At 34.2% G+C, this 18,935-nt stretch overlaps 1 protein-coding gene across 1 annotated transcript in view; it reads right to left on the minus strand.

The window, feature by feature from the left end:
* The window catches only part of LOC106478422 (N-acetylglucosamine-6-sulfatase-like), a 37,538-nt gene that overhangs the window by 16,576 nt on the left and 2,027 nt on the right, over nucleotides 1-18,935 (minus strand). Inside the window, exons 2-6 of the mRNA XM_022382025.1 lie at nucleotides 17,949-18,122; nucleotides 16,195-16,254; nucleotides 14,706-14,909; nucleotides 14,177-14,242; nucleotides 7,519-7,630 (exon numbers count right to left, since the gene is read on the minus strand). Of these exons, the coding sequence (XP_022237733.1) occupies nucleotides 7,519-7,630; nucleotides 14,177-14,242; nucleotides 14,706-14,909; nucleotides 16,195-16,254; nucleotides 17,949-18,122 (616 nt within the window). The remainder of the gene's footprint in view (nucleotides 1-7,518; nucleotides 7,631-14,176; nucleotides 14,243-14,705; nucleotides 14,910-16,194; nucleotides 16,255-17,948; nucleotides 18,123-18,935) is intronic.

Here is an 18,935-nt window from a genome sequence, read left to right on the forward strand (position 1 = left end):
CGTGGTATGTTGAATGCAGCACTGGTTCAAATTAGATGTTTGTGAAGTCAAAATACTAAGTCTATAGTTTTGTATGATTTAGAAACTCAAATTACCCATATTGACAAGCTAGAATATAAAATAAGAGCCTCTTATCTTTTCTATTTGCTAAGATATTGCTCATGTAATGAATCAAACACAGTGGCACCTGGCCCACCTCTTCCCATTTTTGGAAATGCTCCCCTTATATACACTTACTTCTATGTATGACATGAATAACCACTTGAAAGGTCAGAATGTCCCCATAGTGACTTTTTCAGCCATTTTTAAATATCAAGTCATTATATCTTTGTTCGATACAAGACAGCATAGAGGTAAGTCGAGACTCTAGTCTGCTCGACATTTCATATTTTGTTAGACCCAAATACAGCCTTGTTACTAAAATTGATAAATTATAATTCAGTTCTATGGTATCGATGCAGTAACTTATGATTTTTGGTTATTCAAATGTATGTATAAAACCTAAAAAAATTATTTTCTTTCATATCCTCCACATGCAAAATTTTTAAAAGCTTAGCAGCCTACGTCAAGCAGCAACCAAGTACAAAGGTTATAACTACAAGAGGTAACTGTTTGCTTACTTCTTTATTTACTGTTCTATGTTTTAAGAAAAATAAGTTTAAGAACTTATTTCTAAACAGCAATAATTTATATACATATATAATAAATAATAATTGAAATGTGACTGTATTTTACAAAGTATTAGTCTACATAAACACAGCCAAGACAGGTTACTTTGTAAAGACCAAAGGTCAGTTTTATGTTAATGGATATGGTAACATGAGTGCACCAAAGTCTACTGAACCCGTATAGAGATTCATTACTGAAAATAAGAGATAAAATCTAAAGTTTTTCTTAAGAAACATTTGATAACTATCTGGACATTACAAAGATTTCGCATGTGAAATTTGAAAATTTTCTTATGCATAAAAGTAGTTTTAATCTTAAACTGAAAATTACTTTGCATGTTGGATAGGCAACATGTGAAAAGAAAAAAAGGCATGAGAAAAACATTGCTTTACAAACCTTAAGACTTAATAAAAAAATTGATATTCTGCATATGAAAGCATTGTAATGTTTACTGATAATTTGCCAAATTTCGTTAACACTCGCTTACTAATTTAAAAGTTATAGCATGAAAACTATAACAAGCAGAAAATGGTTATGAGGACAGTCCCATGGACTGAGTCCATGCTGAAAGAGTTAACACGTTTCTTATTTTAATGTATAGCCAACTAGTAATGTAGCCAGCATAATTATATGCACAGCAAGGCAATCTAAACTTGTAAATCTAAACAAATTCTTACTTTTAGGAATTACATCTTTAAATAGAAAAAATTATCGAAACACAAGTCTGAAAACACACTGAACCAGTAACTGTAGATAAACTCTGTCTAAACATACATCTGTTTTTAGATGTTTGCCCAAAGTTACTCAAGGGCTATCTGCACTAGCTGTCTCTAATTTTGAACTGATACACTAAAGAAAATGCACCTATTTGACAGTACCTACTAAAAAATCTTAGGTTACTCTTGCTTAAATGAAAGTAGAGTTTGGCCATCATTCTTATAATAATACTACAAGTCCCACTGTCAAAAACTTTCACAAGAAAAAAAGGCAATTTTTGAATCATGTTAATAATTAATTGTAAACTCAATGTTTGGACGTTTACTATTCGAAAGTTATAATTTTCCTATACTGAAAATGTATTTCCAATAAGTAATTCCCTCCGCTCACAAGATTAGCTATTCTCATCCAATGCTGCTCTCTACATGCAAACTTTTTCTTTAAGCATGCCACAAACCTTCAGCTCCCCTTATTGAAATCAAATGATTCCAACATATCTCTCATGCAAATCATTATGCATCACTTCTCCACCAATAGGAGTGTGACATACTCACATGACAGATGTGACTCCCTCTATACGCCACTACTGAACTATCATTTCGAAGTTTAGCAGAAGACGTAAGCACTGGAGGGAAGTACTTATCGGAAATACATTATCAGTATAGGAAAATTATAACTTTCAATACAGCACTTCCCTCCACTCACAAGATTAGCTTGAATCCCACATTGATTAGGAGGAGGGACCAGTGTGAGGGAATGACAGAAGTACCCCCCAAAAAGAGTCCAAAGGATACCCTTTGAAATGAGAGAGTGAGACCCAAAGATCTGATGAGTGGATCCACACCACTTCTGACCACGTATACTCTTCGCTCATCCATGAAGTGTGTAGAATATAAGGGCAGAAAAAGAGAGAAGTACATTCAAGTAGGAGAGAACTGAGACAGGATAGTGATCCTAACCCTGGAATATATATGGAACTTAATCCCACAAAGCATGAAAGTGGGTAAATCAAAGTATGTGCCCCTAGGTGTAGAGTGACTAATGCACTCAGTAAGTCAACTACATTCAAAACCCATGTCGCTGGGAACCGACATCCATGTGGGGGTAAGATGAGGATCATACCATCTTCACCTCAAATTCAAGAGACCAGAAGGAATATAGAATCATTCCAAATCCAGAACATGATATGTGTTCGCTTTGATATATCAATCCAGGGACCCAACATCCAGTATTGAAAGAATGTCTATTAAGTATAAACCAACTCCACAAACAGTGAAACCGACCAGAACAATCCAAAAAGCAATAACATCCTCGGAATAATATACACAATGGATAGCTAAAAGAACAGAAATGTATGTGAAATGCCAATGGCAAACCAATCAAATCTTCTATGTCCACAGGCTAGAGGAGAAGGAAATATGTTTTAAGGGAAAGGTGAAACATGGAGCACTAGGAAATAGGTTCAAACAGAGGTAAAGTGAGGGAATGGAGGACCACATTAATATCCCAGTCCAGAAGACTAGGCCATCTGGGTGGATGACGGATCTGAAAGGAACGCATTGATATGGTAAGGACAGGGGAAGCAAAAACTCGACGATATCAGGAAAACGAAAGGTAAGGGATAAGGCAGCCCGATAACTTGAGATCAAAGAGACCGAAGACCCCCTGTCGAAAAGCCATGTGAGAAACTCAGTAACAGTAGGTTGGTCAGTGAGGAATCTCCAAGTAGTGGACTAACTGTGGAACACTTTCCATTTGTGCTGATACACCTCCACTGAAGAAGGACGTATAGAACGAGCCAAAAGGAAAACTACTTGATGGGAGAAACCTGTTCTCCTTACCAAGGACTAGATAAAAGCCAGGCATGAAGATGAAGGACGTGAATGGTGGGATGTAGAACTGGTGACTGAGGTTGATGTAGAAGGGAGGGAGACAAGGGAAGGGGTACTGGAGGGAAAAGTTGCAGTTGATGTAATCATGGCCAATATGGAGTGATTAGAAGGACTTGACATGGAGTGGTATGGATGAGAGAGACCAGCCGATGAAGTAGTTGGATAGGAGGATAAACATAAAGGAATTTGTGGGACTTAAAAACCAATCCATCAGATTAATTTGGTCAGGGTGGGAAAGACGATCTGCTACAAGATTGAAAGCATCCAGAATGTGACACATACAATGTGATGAATATGGTGCATGTGAGCCCAATATACGAGATCCAATGTAGGAAAACGGTGAGATCTTGACTGGGTGCCCTTGGTGATTGATATGTGCTACCACTGTAGAACTGTCAATATGAATCATCACCAGACAATGTCTGGTGATAGGAAGGAAGTGGTTCAAAGCCCAACAGACCTCAAAAACCTCAAAGATGTTGATACACAAAGACTTGCTTGCACCAAGGACCTGAAGCCTCTTGGTAATTGACCCATGAATCCCAGCCATGAAGAGATGCATCCATAAACAGATGTAAATCCGGGTGAGGAGGAGGAAGCGGGACACCCAATGATGTATGGGCCTTGTCCAACCACCAAAGCAGATTGTCTTACAAGGTATGAGGAAGGGTAATGGGAGCTGGCAAGGGATCCGGAGCAAAGTTCCACTGATTCTGAAGAGCCCACTGAAGGGATCACATATGTGCATGACTGAGGGGGACCAGTGTCATCATCAAAGACCACATTCCCAAAAGTCATAGGACCTCACGAGCAGAAAGTGAGAGAGCTGAAAGGGTGTAGCGAAGTAACAATTCCATGGAACAAAGTCATAGAGGACAAGGTTGAGCCCGATCAAGATGAGTGTCAAAAAGGACACCTAAACAGACAAGATATTAGGTAGGATGGAGGAAGAACTTCTTCAATGTGATTAACCAGCCCACCCGAGCAGCCATGTGAAGAAGCTGACAAGCCAGTCGTCCATACAATGGTGGAATCGCAGCTCCAGAGTACAAAGATGGTGAGCAAAAGCTCTGACCACCCGACAGAAAACATAAGGAGTGGAAGCAAGCCTGAAGGGTAGGGCACAAAAATGGTAAATCACCCTGTGATGGATGAATTGAAGATATGTACGAGACCGTACTGAGACAGGGATGTGTAGATAAGCATTGGCAACATCCATCTTGGTCATCCATAAGTACAGAGAAAATGCCCACCATAGGGTGAGAAATGACACCATGGTAAAATGGGGCAGTTGAATGAATCAATTGAGGTGGGACAAATCAATGACAGGTCTCCAGTCCCCAGTTTTATTGGGAACAACAAAGAGTCTGGAATAAAATCCTGGTGAAGTATGTAGAACAGGTTCGATGGGCTGCTGAGATCGTAGGTCCTGAACCACCTCCGACAGATGCTGGCCAGTCACTGGATCCTGAGACAGAGGGAAAGAAATGGGTATAGGAGATATAGGAGGTGGGGAAAGAAACGGGATCACAAATCATTCCGATAAAACTTGAAGAAGTAATGATCCTTGATGAAAGGATGCCATTGATGATGAAAATCAGCAAGTTGAACTCCCACTGTACCAGAACCCACTGAGTAGTCACCGATACTGTTGACGACGTGACATGCATCATCAAAGAAAACGATGAGACAAGGCACCCCTGAGCAGGAGGGACAGGTAAAAGCATTGGGAAGAAGAAAGATGGGAACTATAACAGGTGCCATATTGGGCTCAGACCGAGAGAAATGGGCAACTAGAGTGGAAAGGGTAGACTGTTGTTGTACTGATGCAAATCATGACTCCAAGGACTCAGGGATCATGTCACATATGTAATGCCACAAAAAGTGGCCATAAGTAAATCCCAAAGATAAGATGCTGGTAAACAGATGCGAGTTAATGTCGCATCACGACATAGAAGGTCCAAACAACAGAGAAACCACATATATAAAGCCAAAACTAAAGACGACATACGAGCCAATGTGGAGAAAAGAAGGGCGAGGAGGTCCCCAGAAAACCCCTCAGTATTTTGGTGGAGAGCCTCAGAGAGGAGATGGATGGTATAGAGAGACTGTTAAAGAGTTGTGAGGGTAAGACAAAGAAAGAAAGATTGGCCATGGGTCAGATTTACAGGAGATTCAGGGACTGCCCCCCCAAAAGAGGTAAAATAGAACCTAACAATTGTTGATCTAGAAAAGGGCAGTCGGCATACTAAACCTGTCACTTAATTGTGAAGCAAGTTGGTTAGCATGTACCCGAATATCTGGGGAGAGGGGGAAAACCAAATAGGGATGTGAAGATTGGTCATGTAGTAAGGAAGGATGTGGTTCATAGGAAATATGGCAAGGGATAAAACATCACATACCTGAGAAACGAATTCCAAAAAGACCATAGAAAGCCTAACTGACTCCTCAAGAGGAGCATGGAATGGCAGGAGGTAGAAATAGGTGATCCAAGTCCTTGTCAGCCTGAACAGGGTCAGCATGTTCGGGAGGAAGTAGGGTGCTGTCCGGAGATAGAGGTTGACCCATGTAATGTTCAATCACCCCGCAAATAAACGCTGGTAAATCTCCTGTTGGGTCACCTGCACCTGAGGCCTGTGACATAGCGCTAGTCAGAGGTGTGACCCCCAAAGTGGTAACATGAACTTCAGAATTCATAATTAAGAAAAGTCAACCAAAATCGAAATTATTAATAATAATGTGACTGTAATAAACTGGGATTAAATTATAGTGAAGGAACAGTCTTAATAAACTTGGAAGTAATTTAAATGAAAACCACTTTGTGAGTATACTAAAGTTGAACATGAAACTTTAAACAAACAAAGGAGCACATCCAAGCACAAGTGCTGCCAAACGAGAAGTGACGCATGATGACTTGCATGAGAGACATGTTGGAATCATTTGATTCCAATAAGGGGGGGAGCAGAAGGCTTGAGACATGCATAAAGAAAAACATTCGCATATAGAAGGAAGCACATGGTTGATAATAGCTAATCTTGTGAGAAGAGGGAAGTACTGTATCAGATAATTAAGGAATTCTCTTATTTGTTCTGTGTATGAAAAATAATAGTACAGCTTACAAAATAGAGGTTTACTGCCATTCTTTAAGATACCGTTTCTCTTGAAGACTCACAAACAAATGAGCCTGACAGATTTAAGGTTACTAGCCCCATCAGTTTTATCATAAATATTTCCGTGTTAGGTAGATCTTTTAGAATTTCAGAAGAGAGAAAACTAAAATGATATACAAATCAATGATTTTTTGAAATGGAATATATGTAAAGTGAACAACATTAAGGTTTGTTGTATAAACATTATAAGGAAATTTTAATATTGTTGTGTTAAAAAATAATAATTTTCTTTAACAGTGAATTTCTTTCTGATAAATTTTGAAATGTATTTGGAATACATAGTTTTAAAATATTTATACTACTTCAAGAAATCAATATTAAGAAGATTTTTCATGATCATAATAATGGTTGTTCAGTGTTCTTTAAAACACTTATTAAGGCTTGTCTCCTGTACTTGTCAATTAAAAATTGAGCAAAACATCTATTTTTTTAAGAAATCTAAGTAAATGTGTTTTTTGCACAAAACTACACAATGGGCTGGCTGTACCCTGTCTACTGCTAAGAATTGAACCCCAGACTTTAGCTTTGTAACTCCATGAACTTACAGCTGATGCACCAGGTGACAGGGAAAGTATTTCAAAACCTAAAAAAAAATTTTAACAAACCAATAATAAACAAATTTTAGCATTAACAATAAAGGAAAGTACCACCAATACAGGCAATACTCCACTGAAAAAACCTAGTTAAAATTTTAAAGCATAAGAACTGATTAAGAAAATGATATAACCCTAGTTTGTCAATAAATATAAAAATCTAATTAGAAAGAAGACAGAGAAAAACAACAACAAAGATTTAACAGTGCATGTGGTAATTATGATGAATGAGATTATGATGTAAAACCATCTGACAATGGGCAGAAACTAGGACTTATAGAGCTTTGCAGTTGCCAACATAAAGCCAGCTTTTCATCAGTCTGGTTGTTGTGCTTCTCCTCAAACTTTAAACTTGTTGCAATTTATTAACTAATGTAGGGTTAGTTTAGACTTAATTACACCTCATATAATTATATCTACACAGTCAGAACAAAAATCAAGTATAATAAGTACAAGCTACTATGATAAATATACGAAATATATTACTTACAATAAGATTTGTTAAGTAGTCTTTCCGAGGATTGCTTCCATGTTTTACTTTTTTCCCATTGATTGACAGACTGTAATTGTAATAACGAGAGTTCTGCACCTGTTATCCAACAAACATGTTATACTTTTTTTACAGAAATTAAATGTATAATAAATGTTACTAAATATTATACATATAACAAAAATGTTCTATTTTAAGAATCTAAAATGCAAATATATTAAAATAACAGTTATTATACAAAAATATAAATACATGTACTTTGAATACATTACTAGTTTTGCTCATTTGAGGAAATGTGTTATTTCACCCTTCTAACTAGTGAGAATGTCTCTTTATTCAGATATATTAAGATAAATTTTGTGCAAGTGTTCTGCATGTAAGCAGGAATGTGAAAAGTAGTGAATTTATGCTAATCTTCTAACTTAGACAAATAAAGATTACATTTGCTTTACCCTGTTTCTGGTCATACTCTCCTAGAGTGATTTCATACTCATTTCAAGGGGTGATACAGACTCGTGACAGTTACTTTGAGATGGCAGTTTATTTTCTTTGAATATATAATGGCAATATTAATTCACATGGGAAAATTAATATAGAATTGTGGGATGATGAAATAGGATTTTTGTACAACTTACTAATGTGGTATCATTATGATTCTTCCCAATGTTATAATTTTCCTATACTGAAAATGTATTTCCGTTAGGTACTTACCTCCTCTCACAAAAATAGCTATTCTCATTCAATGCTGCCCACTATATAAAAAAAATTTTTGCACATGCCAAAAATCTTGAAGCTCCCACCTATCTAGAAATCATCATGGGACAACCCTCCACCAATAAATGTGTGACACTCTCTTGATGCATGTGACTCCCTCTATCTAATTCTACCAAACTATCACTTCGAGTTTTGACAGAAGATGGAAGCACCAGTTTTCAGTGGGGAAGAAGTGTGGGAAGTGTGAAAGTACCTATCCGAAATACATTTTCAGTACAGGAAAATTATAACTTCCGATACAATACATTACCTCTTCTCACGTAAGTAGCTAGAATCCCACATTGAATAGGTGGAGGGACTGGTGCGAGGGAAAGAAAGACACATCCTTCAAAAGTGTCCTAAGAACACTCCCTAAGAGGAGATCTTCGGAGTTGAAGATCAAACGTGGGAGACCGCACCACTTCTGAATCAGGTATACTCTTCGCTCATTGTGGAAAGATGTTGAATATATGGGTGAAAAGACGGAGGAGCACATCCAAGTGGAAGAGAACTATGGCAAAATTTGGATCTGAACCATACAACATTTATTAAACTCAATCCCAGAAAACATAGAAGTAGGTAAGATTAAAAGGATGTGCCCCTAGGTGTAGAGCAGCTAGAGCATGACAGGCCATACACGGCAAGTCAACTATATCCAAAACCCATGCTGCTGGAAACCGACATCCATGTGGGGTAGGAAAGAGGATCATACCCTCTTCACCTCAAGTTTATGAGAATGGAGGGAATCTCATACCCCCAACCCATGAATGGGGCACATGATAACAATGTGAAAAATTGATTGATCAATCCAGGAATCCAACATCTGGCATCAAAAAGATATCTGTGTAATGTAAACCATATCACTCAAATTTAAAATGACAGGAACCATCCCAAGTGTACTAAAATCCTCAAAATAATAAGAACATTGAGAGATAGTGGAAGGGAAAGAATTGTAGTAATCTGCAAGTACCTCCGTCATGACCCACAACACGGATGTAGTAACAAGAACATAAATGAGTGAGGGAATAGAGACATCTATAATACATGTGTGAGAACATATTATTTTGACTGGTTTAGCTCTAAATCCAAATCCTTGCCACTGGGAAACAACATCCACGTGAGGGTAGAATGAGGAATTCCAATCGAAGGGGTCTACTGCAATTTTGACAACTCACTTCAGTGTTACATAGTGGAAGATATCTCGTCATCTACACCAGCAGAACACCACTGCCCTACTCTCAACTGAATAGTTTTATAATCATTTAGGTATATGATATATATATATATATTATATGTATTTCATTAACACATTCAGGAGGGTGCCTCCATGGTCCACCACACCAGTAGCTTGGAAATGTAAAGTTGTAAGGACTCTCCAACTCCACAAGTTAAAAAGGGGGGAGAAAGTGTGGTGGAGAGCCTGGAGGATCAACAACACCAGAGACAGTGCAATGGGTGACCATTAAACCCTATTTTGAAAAGCAGACCATACCAATTTATTCAATACAAGGCATGGCAGGGATGGGCACTATCCCCTTCTGCTTTACCCATGTAGTCCATGGTGAGTACAGTCAGGGCCGAGCAAACTAAAAAAGCAAACATATCGTGAGGATAAACCTACAAGCCTATCCATATCAGACAGAGAATAAAGGTGTGGGAAATAGAAGAAAGAGAAATAAACAAAAAGGAGAAGTTGCCTTCTCAAGCCACCAAAGTTTTGGGGAGGAAAGAATGATTTGGATAAAAGAGAATACCTGTGGAATGATAAAGAATACGTGAAATGTCAATGGCAAATAAATCTAACCTCTGACATCCACAGGCTAAGAGGAGGAATCAAGTCTTAAGGGAGAGGTGGACAACGAATTTGGAAGGAATGTCTCAACAGGGAAAGAGTAGGAGAGGTAAACACTCTACAGTACCAGAAAATACAAAAGTGTGGGACAAGGCACCCTAATAACCCATGATCGAGAAGATAGAAGACCCCCCGATCAAAAAGCCAAGTAAGGAAATCTGCAATATGAGGAACAGTGGGTGGAGTGGATGAAACCAATGACCCAAAGACCAATGGTGGAAAACATTCCACTTACGTTGATAAACCTCTCTGTGGGAAGAGAGAATTGAATTAGCAAGAAAAAATGCTACCCATTGGGACAGACCAGATCTCTTGGCCAAGAACTGGATAAAAACCAGGTGTGAAGATGTAGGACAGTAAGGGCTGGATGAAACAACAATGACCGTGATTGATGAAAAAGGGATGGAGTCAGAGGAAGAGGTAGCAGTGGTGTAGTTTGGAGTTGGAGTAGCAGCAAGAACCACAGTTGAGCTGGCCAGTAAGGAGCAATCAGAAGGACCTGATATAGAGTGGCATGGATAATCAAAATCACCCTGCAAATGGGAGAATAGACATTCAGGTGTTTGTTGGTCCAATCCTAACTGAAAGTATCTACAGCCAGATCAAGAGCATGAGGAACCAGGGACCAAAACAAAGGCAATTTGGTGTTGAGGGATGTGGCAAACACATCAAAGTGAGGAGTACTCCACTGAAGGCAAAGCCACTGGAAAACAAGAGACCACTCCATCAGATAGACTATATTTGAATAAAAAAGCCAATCTGCAACAAGACTGAAAGCACCTGGAACATGACACACAATGATATGAATATCGAGCATGTGAGCTCAAAAAAGAAGACCCAAAGTATGAAAACATAGAGATTGAGAATGGGTGCCGCCTGGGTGATTGAGATAAGCAACCACTGTAGAACTGTTGGAATGGATCATTACCTCATGATTTCTGACCAGATGGAGAAAATGAACCAAACCACAATGTACAGCAAAAAGCTCCAGGAAATGGGTACCCATGACAAAGGAGGGGGGGGGGGAACTGTAGGACAAGTCCCTCAGATAAAAACTCAAATAACACATGGATCTGTGGCAAAAGGTTGCCAAAGAGGTTACAAATTCAGACAAGCAAGCTCCCACAGGACCAGAACCCACCAGGTATTCACTGGTACTGTTGGTGACTATCTACATTGAATAAAATGACGAGTTGAGGAACCCCTGGAGGGAGGAATGGGTAAAGGCTGAAAAGGACTAGGACAGGAAAGAGAAATAGAAGCCTGTTTCGGCTACGACTACAACAAACAGGCAACCAAAGAGGTAAAGGTAGAGTGTTGAAACACTGACTCCATACATGATTCCAAAGTCTCAGGCACATCATCAAAAACATACTGCTGAATAAAAAAGGGCCATACGTAAATCTATGAGATAAGGGAGTAGTAAATGAACCTGGAACAAGGTGCATCTCTACTCAAGAGATCCCAACAACAGAGAAACCACGTGTGTAAAGTGAGAACCAAAGATGGCAAATGTACCAAATGGATGGAAAAAGAAAAATTTGAGAGTGAGAAAAAAAAAAGAATGAGAAATTACATTGACAGAAAAATTCATCAACTATGTAAATATAATAAAACAAATAATGAAGAAATTCCACTTCAGAAATGAAACTAATTGAATTCACGAAGTCATACAATACAAAGAGCACAAAAAAATGTCTTGACACAAGTACTGCCAAACAAGAAGTGATAGTTTGGTAGAATTGAATAGGAGTCACATGCATCAATAGAATATATCACACTCTTATTGGTGTGGGTTTTGTCACATAATGATTTGCATGCAAAACACATTGGAATAAGTCAATTACAGATGGGTGGGAGCTTCAAGGCTTGTGGCATACACAAAATATTTTTGTATATAGAGGGCAGCACTGAACAATAATAACTATTTATGTGAGAAGAGGTAATGTACCATATCAGAATTCTTAGTTTGTATCGATATGATTTTCTACTACTCCTGTAGACAGAAATTTATGAAACAAAGCTAGAAATCTGACCAGCTTTGTTAAAGTCCCCATTAGTCAAATGTATGTTTTGTGCTATTAAAAATTTGTATTTTTCTTTAGTTTTGTTTGCTTATTTTCCATTACCTTCCATGTATTTGATGCCTTTACAAATCTTAATACTTTTCTGTTGAACAAGAATTTGAATTCCACTGTACTAAACTCTTAAAACAAAGTCAATTATCATGAAGATATGTATCTATTTTTTATATTTTAAATAATTAAAATCTAGATAATTTCACAAAACAGTTTTTGTAATGTTTAACATTTCACATAATTTGTAATAAAACAAAATAAAACTATTGCCATAGTATAATATTAGTACTACATAACAAATTGTCAGTTATATTATGATATTTTTACTACTTTCTGTAATTCTCCAAATTAAAGAATACAAATTTAAGAACAAAAAAATTATTCTCTACTGTAATATGAATAGAAATGAATATGAAAAATATTAAAACCTTTTTTCTTCATTTATACTGCAGTCAATTTTTATGATAGTTTATATTATGATTCAAAAAATAAAGATACATTATGTCTCATAAGTTGTGTCAGCCTAATGATGAAACACATAAAATGGAAAGTAATATTTAGTAAATTCAACCTTTCTGGATCTCACTGTAACCCTTGATTTTTTCCTAATCAAAGCAGAAATACTTAGTCAAATTGCATGAATCTTAGAATAAACTTACTAAAAAGTGTTTAGTTTTGGTTTAAAAAATTTATATAATTTGAATTAGTTAATCCATATTTTTAATTTTGTGAAATTTCCAAAAAGTTGTTGTGGGGACTATTTTAAAAAAAACATTAAAAATATTTCCCTTCATTTTAAAGTTTCAATTTTTTTTAAATCTTGATTACAATAATATTCAATAAATAAGAATATAAATCGCATTTGAGTTATCAGAATATCTTGCCATCACCTACCATATTCTCTAAATCTAATAAAGCTTACTTGATATCCTATCATAGTAGAAAATTTTCATCGGTTTTGAATAAATATATTTTAACATAAAAACATTTTTAGAAACTAAAAGAACATCTAAGCAAACTATAAAACATTCCCCGATCTGTGGTTTATTCATAAATATTCTAATTTTTAAAAAATAAATTTCATTGTTCACTGCAGGAGGTAGATTTCATCATTTTCCTACAAGCCATAAGTTGCTAATCATAAAATTCTACATTGATATAGATGGTATATAATTTGCTCCCAATAATATTTCATCTTTGTCTGTACCTATTTTCAGAGCTGAGCTATATTAGTAGTTGTTATGATTGTTTCTTAGTACACATAAAAAATATACTTTGTGATGGGCAGAAAAATTCTAAAAAAAATCTATAGGTGTCTTATAATTTAAAACTATTTTTTTCATTTTTATTTGTGAATTACACAAAACAAATGTACAAAGTGACAAGTTACCAATTCAAAAATATTTTGAGAAAGTAATTGTTGAGATAGGGTCAAAATTGTTATTTTTATTTAAATATCTAAATTTTATATGCAGGTGTGCACTCAACACATGAAATGAACTCTGGACCAGAAAGGGTTAAATTGTGTTAGACTGATGATGAAAGCTTTAGAATAGAGGGCAGTACTCATGGAATCCAACTAATGTCAGTTTGATACTGAAACAAATAGAATGGAAAGTGATATTCAGCAATTCAAACTGTGTTAACCTAATGAGAAAACATTTAGAATGGAAAACAAGTTTACTAATCTGTGTAATAATAATATAAGACAGTCAATACAGTATGTACAATAGCAAAAAAATTGTTTTACCAACTGAAGTGGCTCAACTAGATAAAATATTTTAAACTAAAGCAAATAGTGTTTCAGTATAATTTAATACTGAGAAAACATTATTTTTTTGGCATTTTTATGGATTGTACTTGTCTAGAAATATTAATTGAGGTTTCAATATTAGATAACACAAGGTTTCAAGCAGATACACGGCATATAAGATTCTAGTAAAAAGAACAATATCTACATACCAACCCAATCCAAGTGTCCCACCCTGGTGGAATGTGCTGAACACCTCCAACACTATGACGGCCATACTATGAAACACGATAATTTTGATTAACTTAATTCAAAGTCAAAAGTGCATTCTTGTATTTTGGGATTTTGCTTTAATAATATTTTTTTATATTTATTAATGAAGTTGAAAACAAGTTATATAAAGATTGTCATGTATTTTTTACATGAATTTGTTCTAAACATATATTTAAAAAAGAACTTTCCAGTTTGCACTGTTTTTACATTATTCACAGTTTGTTAATAATTTTTCAAGTTTCTATGGTTCTGATACCACTTTTACTTTTTGACATATAATTATTAACATCATAACAGAAATAATATTCACTAACTAATGTGATTATGACCAACTTTTGTTTAATTCATAATTCAAATTTTATCATTTGGGTTCAATTATTATAAAAAAAAACTCTAGTATTAGAACATGATCAGGAAAAAAAAAAGCTTAGGTATCTTACAAAAACGTTCAACTGGAAAACAACTAACCTGGTTCAAGTATTTTCCTGCATAAAAAGTTGTGTAGTTTTGTTTTTTTAGATAAGTAATAAATGTCTTTTTCTCTAGACTAGCTTGCCAATTTTGAGAACTACAGTTGCCACTAACACTGTTGTTCACTACTCTATGGTTATGGACATACTGCCCAGTCAAAATGCTAGATCGACTTGGACAACAGAGTGGAGTAGTAACAAACTACAGTGAAAAATACAGAAAAAATTTTTTTTTCTTAATAACTATGTAAATGAAGCATTCATATGATATTTTTCAGTTCTTTAATGAAATGCTTTTTTCGATAAATATGTTTTATTTAAGACTAGCTTTATGGACCTTGTTCAAATGCTCTTATCAAAATAAGGTATTTTTAAAAACTTATACAAAATAACTTTTAGCAAAAACAAAACAGAAATTTTTATCAACAAAACTGGAAAAATTAAAATGTCATATGGAAGTTCATAAAAAATATAATTAATCATAACAGTACTTTAAAATCATAGAAAATTTTGAATCATAATAGTCTAGGTTTGTTAAAAGATATGGTTTATAAGATTCTAAAGAACTTTACAACTGATTCTACTTTCTCCTTTGTATGAACATGCCTTTTAGTATTAAATTTTAAGTTTTTAAAATATCAAATCGTTATGCTGAACAAAAAATAATATCTCAATACTAAAAAAGAAATAAATATTAAACTAGAAAAGATACTTTACAGAATTAAATAGAAGAATAACAGTTGAGCATACTTTCAATTATGGAAAGCAGTGACAAATTTTAATTTTTGAGTTTTAAACAGTGATGGAAGGAAAGGTGTGTTCATAAAAAGGTGAATATCTATGAATTTTGAAATTACTTTAAAAAAACATAAAAATTCAACATATCTGTATGAAAAAAGAGCTTGAAACCCTGAACTGACAACTACTATTTGTCAGAAATGTAACCAAACAATCAGATTGATGAGAAATCATTTTAAAGATCAAAACCTTCAACAGACATGGCAAATTTTTACCAAACTACTAAAACCTGTAACAGACCACATGCATGAAAAAAAATTACACAAACAAAAACATATAAAATGTGTGAGTGAATAAAACAATTGTCAAAAATGGAATGAATTTCTTGAAGTGTGGGAATAAACAAGTAATGGAAGAGACCATCTCATATACAGAAATGGATTTCAAAACCAAGAGTAAGTTGGATGACATCACAAAGTGAAGGAAAGAAAGTGGCACCAGCATGAGCAAGAAACAGCACAATGTTGAGAGTTGAAACATAGCACTTCATTGATACAAAAGTTAGTTATCACATCTAAATATCTGATCCAGTGCTTAACTTGAATAACAATAATGTATACCTTGTGTATAGAACACAATAGCCAATTGATTGAATGGTACTTTACAAACGAATATATATATACAAAATTTTTGTTCTTACATTGTTCCTACATGAGTACTAAGAATAAATGACAAAGAAATATTTTTACCATGTTTTCAAAAGTTACTCCTCCTTCTTCTAGAAGTTTTCTTGTTTTTAGCATGGGTTCCTGAAATGTATTAAAACTGCACTTGGCAATCACTTACCATGACATACATGCAAATATTCTCATAACAAGACATTAATCTTTTAAAGTATATAATAAACAAGCTTGTAATAAATTTCCATTCAGTATAACCTTCCTGTAACAGTAACTCATTCTTTAGATACAAAAAAATCATCACATTAAGCTAACAAATACACATGTAAATTACAGATTATAGCATCTAGGAAGGTGAATTTATTTTTTGTTTTTTAATAAGTTGTAAAATATATTTAATGTTAAGTACAAATAGTTTTAGTTAAAAATGTGTTTTAAAGTTTGTAATTATTCTATGTTAGACTTATGATTATAAATATGCATACATAAATAAAACACATGAAACATTTTATGAGCTCTTGTACTTTTCTGATTTGTAGGATTTAACTCTTTTCTTATTATAATTTATTGGATTTCCAATTTGTAATATTAATTTCCTCTCTTGTAGACTACTGAATCAATATATTTAAGTTAAATAACTTTGCTCTCAATCCTAGTGGTCACATAGTTCACAAACACTGATAAAAGGGCTCAAAATTAGTGTTTGCTAGTTGTCAAAAAGCCAGTGACCATGATTATGAATATTCAAACCAGTTGTAAGCAATGATCATAATTATTAAAAAAAAAAAGCTGGCTGCAAGCACAACATTTATGATAACCACACAACGATAATAAACCAATAAGTAATTTCTGGTAGATAATTTTGCATCTCTCAATGGGATTCCCAAAGTTTAAAATAGTTCATAAAAACAGTGTGCTCAAATGGTGTTTCAAGTTTTTATTGTATTCTTTTATTCATTTCATAAAAGAAAATTATCACAAACATATATATAAACTTTAACAGCATGTCAAAAAAATGAAATAATAAAAAAAGCTGCTTCCAAAAATTCACATCAACTGACTAGTTATATTATCTAAGAATACATATCTCACAACCCTTTTTATGGCCAGCTGGCATTGTTGCAGGTAACATTTTCCAAGCCTTTATTAGCTCCTTAACTATCCTTTCATAAAAAAAGAAAATCATGAATCATTTACCTTTTTTAAAACAATAAATTGCATTTCAACAGTGTGATACATGTGCTCAGTTCAAGTATTTAATGCAGTAGCATATTTACTGTATTCTCCTTCAAAATCTGAATTCATCAGCAAAACTGTACATATAAGTACCATTTACAAATAAAGTGAATTTGTTTTATTTATAACAAAATAGCTACTTTACTTCCAAAGGAAATCACTGCAAATAAATTTCAGCAAAACACATAAGTTTTTATCATTTTCCTTTTCTTATTTAGTGAAAATTGCTTGATTTTTATACTTTTAAATATAGTTTTCATCATTCATTACATACAGAGGTCAACATCTCACTAAATGTGTTAGTAATATTTATTAAAATAAAAAAAAAACAAATTACAAAAATCAAAAGTGTACACATTTGTGTGGAATACTGCAAGTGATACTTACCGCACCTAAAATGCAACCTTTATAATTAGTATGTTATATAGAACTAAAAGATAAATAACCCATTCTAGTTCTTTAAGATATTTCAACACAATATACCACCTAATTCTATGTTACTTAATTGGAATTCGCACTCTATCAATTATTATTATTGTTATTTTAAAATGTTAATATTTATACAACAAATAAATCTTTCGGTATACCATGCCTCCAAGTTCAACATCCTGATCATCTGTAAGAACAAAGATAATATTTGGTGGTGTAAATCCCCAAGCAACTTGAAGGCCAGTTGTCCATAAACATAACCACATCACAGTAACACATCTGTTTGCAAGAAACTTTGTGGTAAAAGGGAGGATCCACATTTGATACATATCCTAAGGATATAAATTGTTTTGTACTACTTTAGCTTCATGCATAATCTGCTGGAAAAAAGAATGTATTACACTCATAACTTTAAACTTTTGAAGTATAAGTGTATATGCAAGTTTGATCTTACAGTAATTATTAACAGAAGTGCAAAATTCATCAAATAGCATACATAATGAAGCTGTAGTGCATTTTAAAATACAAAAGAACCCAGTAATTGAAAATAACCATTACAAGTTAACACTAATTTAAGAAAAGAGTTTTTGTCTAATCAAGTTTATAGGTTTCAGTATCAAAAAAAAAAAGATTCATAAAACATCATCACTGATGAAGTAAGTTTAAATTACCAAACAAAGAATTTGCTCTTTGCTTAACTAAACAGATGTGTTGTTTATTTATTAAAATAGTTAATCTCAAGCATATGACATATTATTTTTTCAAGAATGTTTAAACTTGTTTTTCAATTTTTGCCACTGATACTTTCTTATATATTTAAATTAATAGAACAATTTTCACATTATTTTCATCTACATCTATTTGTAAAAAAGAAACAATGATAAATAAAACCACACAAACTACCATCTACTTTGATAAAGATGCTGCAAGGAAACTTCAGTACAACTAACCTCTATTAAAAGAAATAGTCAAAGAACTCAGCAGAGACAAAGGAGACAGCCACAGCAATACAAACTCAAATTCAATGACGAGGAACCCACTTTGAGACTAATAATGGCTGGAGACGGCTTGAATGGGTAATGAAGAAAAACTTATATAACAGCAAATGTACAACGTTTCGACAAGGTTTTGTCATACCTGATGAT

The sequence above is a fragment of the Limulus polyphemus genome, unplaced genomic scaffold (genome assembly GCF_000517525.1).
Source record: "Limulus polyphemus unplaced genomic scaffold, Limulus_polyphemus-2.1.2 Scaffold210, whole genome shotgun sequence".
Taxonomy (NCBI): Eukaryota; Metazoa; Arthropoda; class Merostomata; order Xiphosura; family Limulidae; genus Limulus; species Limulus polyphemus.